Source organism: Sphaeramia orbicularis, chromosome 1, assembly GCF_902148855.1.
Source record: "Sphaeramia orbicularis chromosome 1, fSphaOr1.1, whole genome shotgun sequence".
Classification (NCBI taxonomy): Eukaryota; Metazoa; Chordata; class Actinopteri; order Kurtiformes; family Apogonidae; genus Sphaeramia; species Sphaeramia orbicularis.
In genome coordinates, this window is record NC_043957.1 from 20,711,618 (window position 1) to 20,730,394 (window position 18,777).

Below are 18,777 nucleotides of genomic sequence, written 5' to 3' on the forward strand. Positions count from 1 at the left end.
GTACTCTCACTGCCTTTAAATGGCCGACAAACACAACACTCCACTCTTCTGTTAAATTAAATCCCTCTTCGACTACATTTCCCGTGAACACCGTGTTTTAGGAAACTCAACAGATGTTTCGCCAATCATATCGCAGAATTCGACATTCTCGCTCGGTGATTGGCTGTTTTGCGCTAACCTTCCCACAATGCTTTGCTGCAGCACTTTGGAATTCAAATCGAGCGAACCAATCAGAGAGCGGCGTAACGACAGAGGCAGCATTTTAAACTTGTACTGGAGACTGTTTTCAAAAGGCAGGACGGGGTAACGCTGCAGCCACCGAGGACGGATCCAGCGGCACATTTTCACACCAAGACAGGTTTTTTAACGCTGAGAACGACACGCTTTACACTTTTTAATCGGCTGTAAATAAGGTTTTCGTTTGAAAGTGCTCGTTTTTATTTGAATTAAGACGTATGTGCAGTCTGAGGAGAAGCTAGCATCGAAGGAGACGCTAACGTCGAAAAGGGGTTGATAACAGTTTGACCCTTTTAGTAATTACCGAGATCTGTGTAGGGTTTTAAAAAAAAATATTTTAATAATTTAATTCAACATGAGTGCAGGCGTTCCGAAGCCGGCCAATCCGTCGGCACATGGCGACCCGAAATCTGCTCCTCTCAAAGAAATCCCCGACGTTTTGGTCGATCCACGCACCATGAAAAGATACACAAGAGGCAGATTCCTGGGGAAAGGGGGTTTCGCCAAATGCTACGAAATCACAGATGTAGACACCAAGCAGGTTTTTGCTGGGAAAATCGTGCCAAAGTCCCTGATTCTGAAGCAGCACCAAAGGGAGAAAATGACCTCGGAAATCGCCATTCATAAGAGTCTGAACCACTCCAACATCGTGGGGTTTCATGGATTTTTTGAGGACGACGACTTTGTCTTTGTCGTCTTGGAAATCTGCAGGAGAAGGGTGAGTGGAAATGGGGAATTCAAACTCTCTCAAGCGAACTCATTTCTCAGGCAGTCAACGGTTGACACAGAGGTCTCTTCCGTTGTCCGAGCTCAGATCTGAGGAGCAGAAGGCAGAGAACATGAACATAATTAGAACCTGCAGATATGTACCTCATACCAGCACATTTAGACCATAACCCTCCATTTGTTGATCTTCAGTATTTTGTGCTGCCTTCATCTGCTTGAATAACTTCTCCATTTAAATTAAAAAAAAACAAAAAAAAACTTCCAAGTAACCCTTTAACATTTGCTTTATCACCACAGAGCTTGGTTAAGTGTGGTTAAGTAAGTGTTACTGGTTTTGAGAATAAAGCTTTTCCTGGACTGTGCAGGTTGTTAAACATCTGTGAGCCTGAGTGTTTTACAACACTGCATTTTCCACACAATTGTTGCCCTTGACGCCAAACCAACCCATGTCTTTTTCCATTTCAGTCCTTGTTGGAGCTGCATAAGCGTCGCAAGGCTGTGACTGAGCCTGAGGCGCGTTACTACATGATCCATTTGCTGAAGGGAGTCCAGTATCTGCACAATAACAGAGTCATCCACAGAGACCTGAAACTGGGAAACATCTTCCTGAATGATGACATGGATGTCAAGATTGGTAATTTTACACAGGCTTTGTTATGCATGGAGATACAAAGGTACAGGGCTAATGAACACCAGCAGCAACTGATGCACAAACAAAGAAAAAGAGATAAGACCCCCCCTACTTGTCAATGATAAAGACCTGATCCAGGATCAGTGGTCACTGCTGATGGAGGGACAAATGAAAGCATCATTTTAGAGTTGGACAGCTTATCAAATATGACTGAGTTTTAGCAAAAAAAAAGTAGTGAGATCAATTAGCTTTTCCTAAGACTTTCCATGTTGATGTATTTCTCCAGGCTTTGCCTGGCAGTGGTGCTCAGAGGGCTGGCAGGGGTGGTGATGGTGGGGGGGTATAATAGATATACCAGGAATTCTGTCCAATTTGATGGCTGAATTTTTAATTTTTAGAAATTATTTATTTATTTACAAATTCTTGAAAATTTTTTGAAAAAGCTGAAAGTCAAGATTCAATATTAATCCCGGGGTGCATGGCATCATTGAGCAGGAGGGGCAAAGTCTTGTGCAACTGGGTAGGGGTATTGGTAAGCTCTGTACACTTTTTCACTTGTTTTATAAAAAATTATTGGTTGGGGTATTGCTGAAAGAATTACAATACCCATATTTTTGCTCTGGCTCAATACCGGCTCCTTTTAATGAAAAGAAAATTACATTAGTTTCAGCTTTTCAACATTTACACAAAGTGCTTTCAGAACTAGTTCAGCATCCTGGCATTGCAAAGTAGTTTTGCAGCATAAAACATTTAGTTGGCATAAAAAAGCCAGAAAAGTTGTGTGTACATGCTACATTTACCAACTTCAAGAACTAGATTTAGTTATTTATTTGTTTGTTTATTTATTTTTATATGTTTCATTTTTGTGTTAATACATCCCTCAACATATACTGTTGCAAGTGTTAAAATGAATTTTGTTTTGTTTTTTTTTTGTCCAGGGGACTTTGGTTTGGCCACAAAAATTGAATTTGATGGGGAGCGGAAGAAGACCCTTTGTGGAACTCCAAATTACATTGCACCAGAGGTGCTCTGTAAGAAAGGCCACAGCTACGAAGTGGATGTGTGGTCACTAGGCTGCATATTGTAAGTTTTAGAACAGATGCACATGGGAACGCATATTTATGTGACTTGTTCTTCTAATATGTGCTTTAATGTTTGATTTTATCAGGTCTTTTAAAATGTAATTTCTTTTGAAATCCAGTGACTAATGTAAATTTTTATGCATACATACATTTCAGAATGTGTGGTCATGAAAACATGCCTTTAAGACATGGAAGAGTCTTAAATGTGTATAAATCCTCAATTCCACATGCTTCTGCTCAGGTATTTCAGGTTGTTTACCTCTGTTCTGGCTCTGTTTTGTCAGGTACACTTTGTTGGTGGGTAAGCCCCCATTCGAGACTTCCTGTCTAAAGGAGACCTACAACCGCATCAAGAAAAACAACTACACCATCCCCTGGGTAGGTGTGAATAAACCAGTGCACTGACACCTTCAGAAATGGGTTTTGTTCTACTTTTAATTTGGCTGTCACTCTCTCTGTAGCACATCAACCCAGTAGCGTCGTCTCTGATCAAGCGGATGCTGCACGCCGACCCAGCCCAGAGGCCGACCATCTCTGAGCTCATATCAGATGAGTTCTTCACAACTGGATACATTCCAACACGTTTGCCCACCACTTGCCTCACTGTGCCTCCTCGGTTCTCACTCGCCCCCTCCACAGCTGCTGAGCTCAGCCAAAGGCGCCCCCTGACTGCTATTAACAACAAAGGTAATGGTCCTGCAGCTCAGTGGTTAACAGAGGAGGCTATAGTCCACAAATCTGTCCTGTTATTGTGACGTGAAATGTGCTCCACCTGCTGACATGGTGTGAAACAGAGGTTAAAAGTATTAGGATGTAATTTTGGTTTTCTCCTTCCAGCAGGGTCAGAGAAAGTGGAAGTGAAGGATGAGCCTGTACAAAGGTGAGATTATCACATTTCAGTGAAGTGGTTTTACATGTTTCTTTTACTTTTGGAAGTTCAGTTATTCAGTTTTGGAAACTTGAACTGTACACCAACTTACCCAGTCTCTGCAGGTCCACCAGAAAACTATCTGAAATTGGGCCCCTGTTAAAATATGTTGTTATTTTAAGTCTGAACAATTGTTTTAGTGCCGGTTGACACTTCTTCAGGGTTCTAATGGGTGGTTGAAATCCTTGAAAACGCTTGAATTTCGAAGGTCTGAAACGTATTTGAATTTCAGTTTAAGTGCTTGTAACTCTAACTCGGTGATGTAATTTATTTATTTATTTTTTATATTAGCTATGCCGGGTTAGATGCCAAACCAAAGTTACATACAAAGCGGTGATACATTTTGAAAAATAAAACTTTGTCAAAAAATAAAATTAGCAGGTGCTCTTAGGTCAACTCCCACTACAGTTTTTTTCTTAACCCGTAACTCAGTGCAAGTGTCCCTGAAAACACCTAGTGGGTTCCTATTTTTTTTTTTTTTTTTTTTTGATAAAACTTTGTATTCTCTTTTAATTTCTAAACTTTTTTGCTATTATTATGAAATATAATTTTAGATGTTTATAGCAAAATACAATGTACATCATTGTGATAGAAAGTGGAAAAAAAAATAATCATGAGTATATGTATTCCTGTAGATATGTATTTTACCACAGTGATAAGGTGCTCTGCTGGAAATTTTGAAAATGACCCTTAAAAGTGCTTGAATTTTGACCTTGAAAAATATGTATGAACCCTGTTTTTGTTCAGGAACCCACTCAAATTAGTAGTCTTGGTTATGAAGGTATTAGAATGCTGTCCAGCTGTCCTCACCAAAGACTGTTCTGAATTTAGGGGCATCACCAAAGTCCAGCTGTATGATCTGGTCTGCGCCAACATCTATCTGTTAAAGTGAACATAATGAAAGTTGTTTTTACTCAGATAAATTAAAATATTTGTTACTTACACACATTGACTACATAGTTTTCTGTAGTTATTACTCTTTAGTCTTATTTACGTAATGGTTGGTTTTGTAAATGCACACAAGTTTTAATTGTGTGACTGGGGTTGTTATTTCTTTTAGTATTTGAAGTGTTTCTATGAAATCTTTAGGTTATAGAAGCTAAAAAAGGACACACACACACACACACACACACACACAGTGAAGCACTGACATTGCCTGACCCTTAACAGAGTTCAGTAAATGCAGTTAAAGTATTTTTACTGAAGCAATTTTTCTCTGTCAATTTAGTTGGTTTCCATGAACTAAAATGCTCCTAACTTATTTGTCATGCATAGTTAATAGAGGGAATCGTAAGTGCACGCAGAGGTTTTAAGCAGTGATTCTCAACTGATGGGTCAGGACCGAAAAGTGGGTTGCAAACCTGTTTTCAGTGGGTCGTGGGTCTTTGGGCAAAAAATAATGTTAAACTAATCATGTGCTTTACTATTTATGGAGCTGAGCACTGTCCATTCACACTCCACAACAGTAGGTGGCGGTAATGCGTTGTAATGCTAATTAACGCCAGACATTTCACAGCATAAAATACCCAAAAGTTTCCATTCGCATCATGGCAAAACTCAGGTATGACAACGACTACATCAGGTATAGTTTTACCAACACTAAGGACAAAAACCTTCTCTTTAATTCTTGAGTAAGTGACTTGAATGTACTTTTGATTGCATTCAGTGCACATCTTTTGTTTTGGTTAAAATGTTCCCAATTTAGTGATAAAGGCAGTATTTCCCTCTTTAGCGTCACCACTTGCTGGTCATTTTGGTTTATCATTAAACTTGTCTCCTTTGTTTTCATACTGTGATATTCTGTATTATCTCATGTTCAAAAAACACCATCTTTTCATGAAATAAATTTGAGAATTCTGGGCAGCTGTGGCTCTGGAGGTAGAGTTGGTTGTCCAATAACTGAAGGGTTGGTGGTTTGAATCCCACTCTGTCCTAGTCATGTGCTGTTGACAAGACACTTCACCCACCTTTCCTCTAGTGTCACCTACACTGGTATGTGAATGTACGGTGGTGGTCGGAGGGGCTGTTTGATGCGGAATGGCCCCGGGCAGCTGTGACTACAGATGTAGTTTACCACCACCAGTGTGAATGTGAGAGTGAATCAATAATGTAAAGCGCTTTGGAAAATATAGAAATTATTACTGAAGTTTAACTTTTATCAATTTGGGTCGTGGCTTGTCATTAAAGGGTAATAGTGGGTCTTGAGGCTGGACCAGTTGAGAACCACAGGTTTAGTATTAATGGTAACTGTTTTTGTGACTTGTTTGCTGTGTGTAGAGAGGCTGAACCATCAGACTGGCACCTCCGGGACATGCTGCAGCAGCTTAACAGCATCATCGCCGCTAAGCCCGCTGAGAAGGCAGTCATTCGCCAAGGTGAGACCAAACCTGAGTTACAGACGGACGTTTTTCATTCTCATTTTAAAGTTCTGTTTGATCATAATTTGGATGATTTTATTTATTTATTTTTTTTGCTTGTGTCAAAGCTTCTTTACTATTGTTTGTGTGCAGAGGAGGCAGAGGATCCGGCCTGCATCCCCATCTTTTGGATCAGCAAATGGGTCGACTACTCTGATAAATATGGTTTGGGTAAGAGTCATGAGTCCAGGTCTTCTGGAGTGTCATTCTGTTTCGGCTCTATAAGTCATTGGAATCATTAAAGAAGCTCTTATAAAATGATGTAGTTGTACCACTTCAACTGTTGAACAAATCTCTCTTCAGCCACAAACAAGTTTCAGGATTCAAAGAATTATCTACTTGCATGCCCACAAAAATATCAGGTTTTAGGCATCATCAGATCAGTTTGCAGACTTGGCCTTGAAACATCATGAGTGTTGGCGTTTTGTTGGAACAAACTACAAATGCACAGGATTTGAGTTAGATTGTGTATTCCAGGCTACCAGCTCTGTGACAACAGCGTGGGCGTGCTATTCAACGACTACACACGGCTGATCATGTACGCTGACGGAGACAGTCTACAGTACATCAACAAGACAGCGGCTGAATCCTACCTCAGCGTGCGCTCCTACCCCCAGACACTCAACAAGAAGGTAAGTACATTTACTAATCTATTAGTGATTCATCTACTCACTTAACCCTCAAAGACCCAAATGGAGCTAAATTATTTAATAACTTATAAACCACTAATCATAGCAATTTATTTAAAGAATTCACCCATAAAACCTTTGCAATTTGACAAATGGCAGCACTTTTAGGGGCTTGTTTTTATGTTCAGTCAATTTTATATTTAGCTGAAAAAGTCACATTTGTTTTGACATAATAACCTTTGAATTTTTATGATTTATTGTTTATTTTACTAAAATTGTTGAGGATAATATATCAAATGTGGATAAATGACTCAGGAATGTAAATATAAAGAGGAAAATAATTTGGAAGTCACCACAAAATGGTTGTAAATCTTTAAAGGTTAAAGGAGATTTTTGGTTCTGTTCACATGATTGTGACAATATTGGACATTTTGAAATAGTACTTGATGTAATTATCTTTAATCTTTTTTGAACATCTACATGATCAGCAAATGAAATGTAGGAAAATACATGTTTTTTGATATGACAAATGCAAAATGTAGAGGATAATATTATAATAAATAAATGAATATAGAGAAAAAATAATCACTTATAAGTCTTCACAAAAATAGCTCTAGATCTTTTAATGGTTATTGTGGTCATCATATCTATTTGTCTTCTCTTGTAGATAACGCTGTTGAAATACTTCCGTAACTACATGAGCGAACATTTGCTGAAGGCCGGTGCCAACATCGCGCGGCGGGAAGGAGACGAGCTGGCGAGGCTACCGTACCTCTCCCTGTGGTTCAGAACGAAGAGCGCCATCGTCCTGCACCTCACAAATGGAACCGTACAGATCAACTTCTTCCAGGTGAGAACACCACCCGAGTCCCCACTCACTTTTCTCAGCAGGCTGCCCTTAGGTTTGTTGTTTTCAGCAAGATTATAATCATACATATATGCATTATCCTCCAGATACAGAGGAATGGACAGTTAAAAAAAAAAAGACAAAATTCTGAAAATGTTGAAGAAGCTGCATAGAATTATCTGGACAGAGAAAAATAAAGACACGTAGTTGTACAATATATAAGAGGAATTGGCCTGAGTTTAGGATCACTACATTGAACTATGACCTAATAAAGCTAGTTCACAAATCACAATTTTCATTCTCACTCTGTCACATATGATGCATTTACATTCTTCAGGTTTTGATTTATCCATTAAAACATTCCAAACTGAACTAACCCAGGTGTATTTTCTTCAAAACCACCACATCATTTAGCAGAAAGTAACACAACACATCCTACAAGAGTTGCTATTTTTGCTGCAGCTTTGATCGTCTGAAGTCGGTAACAAATTTAGCAATGACAAAGACTAACAGATGGACGCAGCACTAAACCAGCAGCGCATGTGTGGCTTTGAAGAGAGCAGGAGTTATGTGGAGGTGGTGTAGAGCATAGAGTTTTAGTTGTAAGACTGGAAACATCAACACTTAAACATGTCTGGTAAACTGTAGCCTCCTCTGTTTAGAGAGAGAATGATGGGCAGAGTTCATAGATGAGCCCCTTTTCCACCATAGGAACTTATCATTTACCTGGCGTTTTGAAAAACATTGGCACGTTTCCACAGAAATCGCACAAGTTAAATAAAACTTCCCTTCAACCCCAAATTTTCCCTGAAAAAAAGTTCCTGATTAGGGGATAGGACTACTCAGATTCCCTGGAATACTTGAGGGGCAGTGCTGTGTTAAAGTGTCAGATTAGTGGAATACACGTTCACTTATGCTCACCCACAATGTTTAATCCAGAGTGCGTCTGCAAATTTGCGACAAGAAGTGGACCGATGTCAATCATTTGGTCCCACCTCTGTCACAGTTCTGTAACACCTCTGGAGGTAGTAACAGAGCCGTGATAAAGGTGGAATCATGATTCTAGAACGCTATGTAAAAGGAACGCCTCTCGTTCCACAACCAATTTGTCATTTTGGTGACGTATTGCGTGTGCGACCCCCATGCTGGGGGGGATTTAAAAATGAGCGCGGACCATGTACAGTAAACAAACATATCAACGCAACCAGAAAGATGTTGACCCGGGGAGATGTCGAGATCCACGAGGTGTTGTCACTTCCAGCGGAGGAGTCTATCCATGCTAACCTTTGTTGAACGGACTCTGAAGAGGTTAGCAACACCGCTATGCTTGGGGTATTTCCGATGTGCAATTTATACGTCACACTATGCGTTGCGTTACCACCCTTTGATTCCAGGACACAGGTCCGCTGTGTAAAAAATCCAGCCTGTCTCATCTCTGTTCCTCCTTTGGCTTGGTTGTGGAAATCGGTCAATGGTGCAAAAAAGGTGGGATCACCATCTCATCTTTTTTCTGGGATCTCTGTGTAAAAGTGACTTGAGTGTATTCATCTCAGTCCTGATTGCATTGCAGTCATCAGTCTGTTCATTTGAATATGTTAAAGAGTGTATTCAGCAGATATTTTTAAAAGAACTTCGTTCTCATCAAATGGATTTGACAAATGCACAAAAAAAAAAACTCAGCAGGATTTAGTGACTTGAAACGACCTCATTTAAATCCAGTTTCAGGAGCTTTGAGGTGGAAAAGCTGGAATTCTTTCACCCAGGTAAATAAATTCCTGGGAATCTGGTGGAAAAGGGGCTGTGGTTAGGTGTCTGGTAGAGCTCACTCACAGCTAAACCACACCAGATATCAGAGTTTACAAGAAGTTGAACGATATTCCACATGTAGATTTAAATTAATTTCTGATGCTTTTTGATGTTCACATACTATGCGCAAAAGCTCCTAAACTACACAATGAGGAGTCTGTCTTGTATTTGGGTCTCCAGAGGCTTTAACATGTCAGTTTCCCAGTCTGATGATCTTTAAAACTCATGTTCTTGTGTCCATGAATTGTCTCCGCCAGGACCACACCAAGCTGATCCTCTGCCCGCTGATGGGCGCCGTGACCTACATCGACGAGAAGCGAGATTTCCGCACGTACAAGCTCTCTCTGTTGGAGGAGTTCGGCTGCAGCGTGGAGCTCGCCACCCGCATCAGATACGCCAAACTGATGGTGGAGAAACTGCTGGACAGCATGGCCTCCACCGCCGCACGCTAGACCACTACTCAACCAAGTCTTCCATCGGTGTCTGTCACCGACCTCCTGTCTCAATCAACCTTAAATGTACCTATATTTTATTGAAATATTGTGGTGTAATAACTTGCGTTTTCACTTTCCTTTTGTACATGATGTTGAATTCGATCATTGTTTTCTCTTTACATACTATTAAAGGTTCAGTATGTGATATTAATGTGTGCTTGTGTTGGAGTCTGTTTTATGCCTTCTGCAGCTTCCAACACAAACTTCATGTAAGCGTCTCTGTTTTCCATATGGAACCTTTCAGTAGTCTCTTTGGCTGAAGCTCATTCTTGACGCATGTTCCTCCTCACATCATTGTAGCCGTTGAGTTCTAATCATACGTGTTCAGATTCATCTTGAAGTTGGAACATTCCATGATTTTCAGCACCGACTGTTCGTTTGCAGATTTTATACTTGAAAGGACAATGTGTGGTGGGGATAAGGACTCAGATTTTGTGTGGATGGATGGAATGTTTCGCTGTCTGTTTTTTTTTTTTATTTTTTTTTTTTTATGTGACGTATGTAGAGAAACAGACCGTCTTCATCATGTACATTCTTTCTGTAGATCTTTTTACTGTTCTTTTTTTTTTTTTTTTTTTAGATGTCTTTTTCAACAAGATGTACAGCTCTGTACATACCTGCTGAATGTGGATAAGTGTTGTAAAGATGGTTTAAATTTACACAAGATTAAATAAAGATTTTTCTGTACAAGACAAACAGAAGTTTTGGACACTGTTGGTTGTATTTTTTTTTTTTCATTTCCCAAAAAACAATCGAGTGAAATGGTTTTTACTACAGGAGTTACTGGGTCAAAAAACAGCCTATGTTTTTTTTCTACAGACCTTAAAACTTATAGAATACTGGAGATCAACTAAATGTAAGAATTTGTAAAATGTAAAATCTAAAAAAGACTCACACTTTGGTTTCTACATGAATATTTCAACTTCTGCATGAAGTACATTCAGCAAAACTACTTGTAGAATAGATGACTATTCAGCGCCTCTTAGTGGCTAAAGATAGGCATTACAAGAGTCCACACAATTTCTTGAATTTTTTTTGTTTTGCTCTAATTTATCCAAAGAACTTCTTATAAACACAGATTTATACATATATTCAAAGTATTTTCTCCCACTTTAAGGAGCACCTTTACTGCATGAAATGTATCAACTGCGTAAATTATTTTTAGAGATTAAACTCAAATTGTATTCTTTGGATGCGATTGTAAAAGTGTAAAAAGTACTGAGAGATGAATCAAGACAAAAATAAAGGAACAAAAAGAAGTGCTGTAAAAATAATATATAACTCATGTAGAAATGATATAAAAAATGTGACATGGTGAAAATAACATAAAAAATGCAACGAGACAAAAATTATGTAAAAGATGTAATGAGATGAAAATAACCAAAGAAGATACAGGAAAGAAAATGATGTAAAAAAAAAAAAAAAAACATAATAATGAAAATGACATAACGTGGCAAAAGTGCTGTCGGAACCAGTAAAAAAAAAAAAAACATGAAAATTATTACATTTACAAACTATCCTGTCACAAAAAAGTAATCAACTGGAGCAAATATGAACGATCTGAAATGTCTTAAGTGCAATTTTAACAATATTCTGCCTGTTACTAAATGTTTTGTGTATTTGTTGATCCACTGTGATTCATAAATTGTAATCCACGTGTGTAAATAATCCACTGAGATATATTTTTCTTAAGAAACTTCAGGTTGTTCATGTTATTCACATCTTTTAAGAAGCGTTTGTAGATGTAAACATTTTCATTCCAGTAATTTTACCTTTTAACTCTAAAACAGAAAATTTAGGAGTTGACCTTATTTATAGGTTATTATATTATTTTACTGGTCTGACCTACTTTAGATCACATTGGGCTGAATGTGGCCCCTGGACTGAACGATTTAGAAAATGAATAAATGAATGAAACCACAGCAAAGATTAACCCACAGACAAAAAAACATAGAAATCACAAATGTTTAATGTAAATTTTATAAAACAGGCTCTTTTTCTTGAAACATAACAGATACAAAAACATGCATCTACAAAGGCACAAAAAGCAGCAGTAAAACACAAATGTGACTTACAGTGGATGAACAGTGGTCTACAACGTCTAAGTATTATCCGCTCAGTTTTCCACATATTCTAAAAACACCATCTCCAAAGGCTGGCGATCCCAAGCCCAGCTGATCAGTACTTTAACTGTTCAGTGTTAAAGATGTTTGATAAATAAAGCTAAAGCAGGAGGCTACTGACATATGACACATGTTCAGTTTATAGTGGATGAATTCCCATTTCTTAGCAGCACTGCAGACCAGAAGACGCTCAAAGTCCTGTTAAACCCATCATGTGAGCCCTTTATATCTGATAGAAAGTCATGGTTCTGTTGGAGTGTGACTGTACTTGTGTAAAGTGACATCTCCGTTGTGGTGACCGGTCAGCAGGACGTTTCCAGGCCCCCATCGAGCCAGCTGCCAGCCTTCGCTCTCAGGGGCCCACCACATCCTCAGACCCCCCCTCCCCCGTCTGAGGTCCCACACACACCCGCAGCCGTTCTGACTCACACCGACCACGATGCAGCCGCGAACGTCAGCCTCGCACAACCTGCAGAACCAGAGGACGACAACGGGGAGTTACACTTTATCATAAGAGCAGACATGTACAGATTATCCCAATGGAGCGAATTTACCACCGAGACAAAACGACACAATGTGTGAGAGCACCTGTCAAACAAATACGCGACATATTTTGAACACATCATGCTTCTCAGAGAACCCTTGACAGATTTTTGCTTCTTTTTTCTCACAAATGTCCTGAGTAATTCACCTCTGCAACAACAGGTGGCGCTATGACACAATGTAAAAGCAGTAGTATTTGACCAGGGTAAAGACCTCCACCCAAAAACTCATACAAGATGATATTAACCTTGTAATACCCCTAACGGCCACTGGGGGTGGATGCAAAAAGTCCTAGCTCCCATAGACCTAGACAGAACCCTCTTCTCTGTTTAGTTTAGAGCAGGGGTGTCAAACATGCGGCCCGAGGGCCAAAACTGGCCCGCCAAAGGGTCCAATCCGGCCCACGGGATGAATATGTGAAATACAAAAATCACACTGAAGATATTAACAATCAAGGATGTCAAAATAAATTTAGTTCAATTCCATCTAAAGTGGGTTAGAACAGTAAAATACTATCATAATAAAGTATAAATAACGAAAACCACACACTTTTCTCTTTGTTTTAGTGTAAAAAAAGTAAAATTACACAAAAATGTTAACATTTACAGACTAGCCTTTTACAAAAAATGTGAAAAACCTGAACAAATATAAACAACCTGAAATGTCTTAAGAGATTTAAGAGTAATTTTACCAATATTCTGTCTGTTATTAAATGTTTTGTGCATTTGTAAATCCACTGTGATCTGTGCGTTATAATGAACATGTAAAACTGAGAAGCTGAGGGCAAATAATGGCATAAATTGTTAAAATTGCCCTTTTTTACCTCCGCCAAGGAGGTTATGTTTTTGCCAGGGTTTGTTTGTTTGTTTGTCTGTTCGTTTGTTTGTTTGTTTGTTTGTCAGTCCGTTAGTGTGCAACATAACTCAAAAAGTTATGGACAGATTTGGATGAAATTTTCAGGGTTTGTTGGAAATGGGATAAGGAAGAAATGATTAAATTTTGGTGGTGATTGGGGGTGGGGGGGCCCACGGGGGGGGCGCAGACCACAAAATTTCATCAAAATCTGTCCATAACTTTTTGAGTTATGTTGCACACTAACGGACAGACAAACAGACAGACAGACAAACAAACCCTGGCAAAAACATAACCTCCTTGGCGTGGGGGGGGCCCACGGGGGGGGCCACTGATCAGCCTTGGCGGAGGTCTGCGCTCTCCGAGTGCTTCTAGTTCTGTTTTGTATTTACAGCACTGATTTAGTCAAGGTCCATACACATTTTTCATTCAAGTACTTTTCAAGCACTTTTAAGGGTCATTTTAAATTTTTTCCAGCACAGCACCTTATCACTGGGGTGAAATACATATCTACAGGAATATATATATACTCAGGATGACTTTTTTCCACTTTTAATCACAATTATGTACATTGTATTATGCTGAAAATATCTAAAATTATACTGAGTACTTAGAAAAGCGCTATGTAAAACCGATGTATTATTATTATTATTATTATTATTAAAATTATGTTTCATTATAGCAAAAACTTTAGAAATTAAAGGAGAACACAAAGTTTTATCCCCCCAAAAAAGGGAAGCCACTTGGCATTCTTCAGTACGGAAGAGGATTAGTGCCACTGGAAAACAAAAAAATAAAATAAAAAAAAAAAATTAGGGTGCAATATTTTTTTTTTCTTATTATTCTGAGAAAAAAGTCAGAATTGTGAGAAAAAGTCGGAATTCTGACTTTTTTTTTCTCACTGAGTCGAAGATTAAGATACAAATGTACCTGGAGTCGACCAGAGAGCACCAGCTAATTTTCTTTATTGACATAAAGTTCTATTTTTCTGAATGCATCACCTCTCTGTAAGTAGCTTTGGCTGGACATCTAACCTGGCAGAGTTAAAATTAAAAACCACATCACAGAGTTATAAATGCAAGCACGTTCAAACACTTAAACTGAAATTCAAGCACTTTTCAGACCTTAAAAACACAAGGTTGAAATTCAAGCATTTTCAAGGATTTCAAGCACCCGTACAAAACCTGTTTACTGAATTGTAGGGCATTTTGTAAAACCTGTTTGTCAGTTAGGTTCTGAAAGTAGCTCCATACAGTACATCCTCTATCCGAGCTGAAACCCACCTGCCCGTCCAGGACTTTGGAGGATACAGCCGAGTGGCCAAGACAGATTTTCCACATCGAGGGTTGACGGCGACTAAAGAGAACAGAGTCAACTTCTTCTCCTCCTTCTCATTCTCTGGAAACATCTGGTATTTTACTCCAGCCTCTTTTTCTACTTCTTCCAGAGAGCCGAGGAAGTGGTGCTGCATCAGGACAAACAACACCCCCTGGGAACAAACCATGATGTCAGATAATGTTATGAAAGATACGGTGACCAGTACGTCATCATCATGAACCCACAGCCACACTTACACAGGTGGAATATCCTCTCAGACAGGCTGAGTGGGATAAACCTTCTCCCAGAGGAATCTTCTGTAGCAGGTGTCCAGTCTGGAGGTTCCTGAGACACAGAACATTCAGATGTAACCCAGATCATTCAGTTCAGTAGAGTTGGCGTCTTCCTCTCGCTGCTTTGCCTCAGTTAAATTAGACCTTAAGAACCTCGACAGTGTCTGTGATGACCTACAGTTCTTTGTCCACAGTATTTACTTCAGTTGTTCTGATACTTACAGACAAGTGACAAACAAAAGACATGCACTGCAAAAAGCTAAATCTTACCAATGCCACGTTTCTACTACATTGTATCGGCTCAACTCGACTCGGCCTTTTAGCATTTCCATTACAAAAAAGGGCCTGGAATCTGGTACCCAGTACTAGTTTTTTGGTATCACCTCCGCTGAGGTTCCAGGACTGGGGAACAAATAGCAAAACGTGACGTGTAAGCACTGCAGACCACTGACTGGTCAGAGAGTTGTCTCTGTGACCCGCTGTTTTCAGGTTCAGATGTAAAAATTCAGCATGAGCTTGACGAGACAACACGCAACAAGCAACTTTATCAGCAACTCTCTGAGCAGATGACATGGAAGTAACATGCCGCATCGCTATGACGTCCAGGTACTGTAAAGTCAGTAGGATCCTGTAATGGAAATGGTCTCCAGGAATAGGGCCTGGTACACGAGTTGAGTCGAGCCGAGCTGGTTCCACAAAGTGGAAATGTGGCACAAGTGTATTTTTTCTCATTTCTAGTCTAAATATCTCATCACACTTAAATAAGACATAATCACATAAAGAGTAACTTTTCAGTGAGATATAAGAACTTACTTTTAAACAATAACTCTTGAAAATCTTATTTCAAGAAATCTTACCAAGATAATTTTCACTTGTTCCACTGGCAGATTTTTTTGCTAAAAAAAGCAAAAAAAAAATCTTGAATCGAGCAAAAAAAAAAAAAAAAAAACTGCCGTCACTTGATTTGCACTTGTCACGGGTAGTTGAGACAGAAGGGAAGATCTTATTAAGTTTGGTTTTGGAATAATGTGATTTTTGAATTTTTGACAAATTTCTGAAATATTCAAAATTAGCCTTTACTTATGATCGTCCATATTTGGATGGTTTATAACATGGTAGTGGTTACAGATATCAATGTAGTTACTACTGAGCACTGATAGGAAGTCATATATGGATTTTCATTTGGGCCCATGACCTTTGACCTTGAAAGGTCAAACTGAAGGTCAGCAATGTCTATATTTCAACAGTCTTCTTTCTCTAAAATTAGTGGTCGGATTCTTTCCAAATTTTTTTATTTAACTTCCTTGGGACAATGTCTACAAAGTTTGGTCAGTTTTGAGAAATTTAGATTTTAAAATTTTTGATGAATTTCTGAAACATTGCAAATTTGCTTTTTACTGAGCCATATTTTGATGCTTATAACATAGAAATGGTTACAGATATCTATATAGTTACTACTGAGCACAGATAGGAAGTGGACTTTCATTTAATTAGTTGAGTTCTCCTCCAGTGAAAGTACAGCCCATTTCTTTTGGGAGATTGATCTCCTGCATCAAAACCACAGAACTTAAACATAGCAGCAGAACCTGTCTGATGAATTTAATTGTATTTTGTAAATACACTTGATAGCTGAGCAGCATTCATGCTAACAGCTTCCAAAGATGCAACACATTATAAAACATCCCAGTCAAATGAAATATTAGTGGACTGCAATAGTGAAAAATGATAAAAAATGTGGTTGGGTCAATGCAGATATTAATAAAATATTGCACATTCGATGTAACAAATACGGTTATTTTTTTCTTCTTCTAAGTCAAAAAAGAAAGAAAACTCTTTAGTCTACATATAAAGAAATAATCACTTGCTTTTATCACCTAATCTATCAAATCTACATACACAAGTAATAATAATCTCTTCTTGAGTCTTAATTTATTGGATTTCTGATGTTTCTAATCCTCAGATGTTGCTCCTGTTGGGTGTCATGGAGACGTAGTGTTATAAGATTTTATCTTTGTCCCAACTAATTGATGATAAAAAAGAAACACCTGTACGGCATAGATGGCAAAAAAATCTGTCATGCTGGTTCAAATGATGGAGCACAGTTTTTAACTTCATTGTGGACATGTTTGCTGCTCATGAAGGAAAACATCGACCAGAGAAAAACCTAAAACAACCAGAAATGACCAAGCGTGTTACTTAAACCCAAGGACAGTTAGTTGTGGTTCATGGTTTTACCAGATAAAGAGGTGTCCACATTCATCTGTTCCGATCAGAGCGTCTGAGAGTCCGTCCACTGCAGCAAGAGCCCCGACGGAAACACCAGGAGACACGAGAGGCTGAGACGTCCACATACTGCGATGACAGACAGAACACTGAGACAGCTGTGCTATTAAAACACACACATATATATACAGAGTGTCCACAAACTCGCTTTACAATTTAAAAAAATGTATTACAAAGGCAATTGATCAGATATGTTAATTAGATTTGTTCTATGTACTTGGTGGTTTTCAAAGTTTTTAATCACATTGTGGGATCATGTGCAATCGAATCATTGGTCCATTTTTCTACAACGAGAGATTAATTACTGCAGATATTTATCTTGACCTTTTGACTAAATATGTGTCACCACAAGTGGACAACCTTCAACCAACCATCATTTTCCAGTGCACCACCACAATGGGGACTGCATGTCGGTGGGTTCCTAAATCAAACATTTCCAGACCGTTGGATTGGTAGGGATGGTCCAATCCCCTGGACACCTCATTCACCAGATATCACTCCCCTGGATTTCTTTCTATGGGGTTATGTTAAACATATTGTGTATCGAATAAAGGTACGGGGTATTAACAACCTGAAGTAAAAGATCACTGATGCCACCCACACCACTGATGAGACTACGATGCAGCATATTGAGTACATTCTTGATGTGCCTCGTCCAACTAATGGTGCCCATATAGAGGTGTGTTAAATGAGGCAAAAAAACCATACTTCAATATCTACTTTTCATTTTGTAATAATTACTACAGATCTGTCTATTCATTTACTTTTTGTAACAAGTGGTGCCAGGCACAACAACCTCCACCCCTCGCACATATTGTAGTTTATTTTGGCATCGATCCAGCTGATGTCATCGTGTCTATGTGTGTGCTGATGTCACCATATCAATTGCCTCTATATATGTGCCAAGTTTGAAGTAAATTGAAACAAAATTAATGTTTTTATAGACAATTTGAAATTTTGCCCATTATAAGTAAAAAGGAGAAGAAAAAGATTTTAAAAATTCATAAAAAATGTGAACTTTGACCTACTTTTCCCAAAATGTAACCACATCTATTTTGGGTCACTGGCAATCTATAAATGCAATTTGGTATGAATTCAACCAATCATTTTGCTGCTACAGACATTTAAAATTTCGCCTATTATAAGTGCATGGGAAAAAAAAGGATTTAAAAAATTCATAAAAATTTTAACTTTAACCTAATTTTCTCAAAATGTAACCACATCTATTCTGGGTCACTGGCAGTCTATAAACCCAATTTGGTATGAATTTGGGGTGGGTTAATAAATTTGTTAAATTGTAAAGACACTTTATGGACACCCTGTACACAGTCCACAGAGTATTACCTGCTGTCTGACAGTGTAAACACCCGCAGTGTGGATGTGGATGCAGAGTGGGATGAGGTGACCACTCTGGACTTCGGGACGCCTACGACAGTCTGGATGATCCCATCACACAGCAGCACTTGTGTAAAATTGGAACATGACAACATCCTGTACAAATGGGAAAGACAGATTAATAAAAACACAAAGGGATCGCAGTGTTTCCACAAAGAGCATTATTATCTCAGC

The 18,777-nt window shown here is 38.7% G+C and overlaps 2 protein-coding genes across 3 annotated transcripts in view; one reads left to right on the top strand and one right to left on the bottom strand.

Annotated features, from left to right (window-relative positions):
* The first annotated feature begins 275 nt into the window (after positions 1 to 275).
* plk1 (polo-like kinase 1 (Drosophila)) lies at positions 276 to 10,493 on the top strand. Of its 2 annotated transcripts, none has more exons than XM_030149786.1 (11): positions 276 to 955; positions 1,429 to 1,597; positions 2,533 to 2,677; positions 2,961 to 3,054; positions 3,138 to 3,363; positions 3,514 to 3,556; positions 5,882 to 5,979; positions 6,115 to 6,192; positions 6,499 to 6,653; positions 7,318 to 7,500; positions 9,561 to 10,493. In XM_030149786.1, the coding sequence occupies exons 1-11, from the start codon at positions 593 to 595 to the stop codon at positions 9,753 to 9,755; spliced, it is 1,749 nt and encodes a 582-aa protein (XP_030005646.1). In that variant the 5' UTR covers positions 276 to 592; the 3' UTR covers positions 9,756 to 10,493. The 2 variants fall into 2 exon arrangements, with proteins under 2 accessions (XP_030005646.1, XP_030005654.1); XM_030149794.1 differs by having other exon boundaries at positions 3,517 to 3,556.
* Positions 10,494 to 11,748: 1,255 nt separating this feature from the next.
* palb2 (partner and localizer of BRCA2) overlaps positions 11,749 to 18,777 on the bottom strand; it is a 34,753-nt gene continuing 27,724 nt past the window's right edge. The window contains exons 9-13 of the mRNA XM_030140555.1: positions 18,553 to 18,699; positions 17,161 to 17,277; positions 14,890 to 14,977; positions 14,599 to 14,804; positions 11,749 to 12,389 (exon numbers count right to left, since the gene is read on the bottom strand). Coding sequence (XP_029996415.1) covers positions 12,161 to 12,389; positions 14,599 to 14,804; positions 14,890 to 14,977; positions 17,161 to 17,277; positions 18,553 to 18,699 — 787 coding nt within the window. The 3' untranslated portion in view covers positions 11,749 to 12,160. The remainder of the gene's footprint in view (positions 12,390 to 14,598; positions 14,805 to 14,889; positions 14,978 to 17,160; positions 17,278 to 18,552; positions 18,700 to 18,777) is intronic.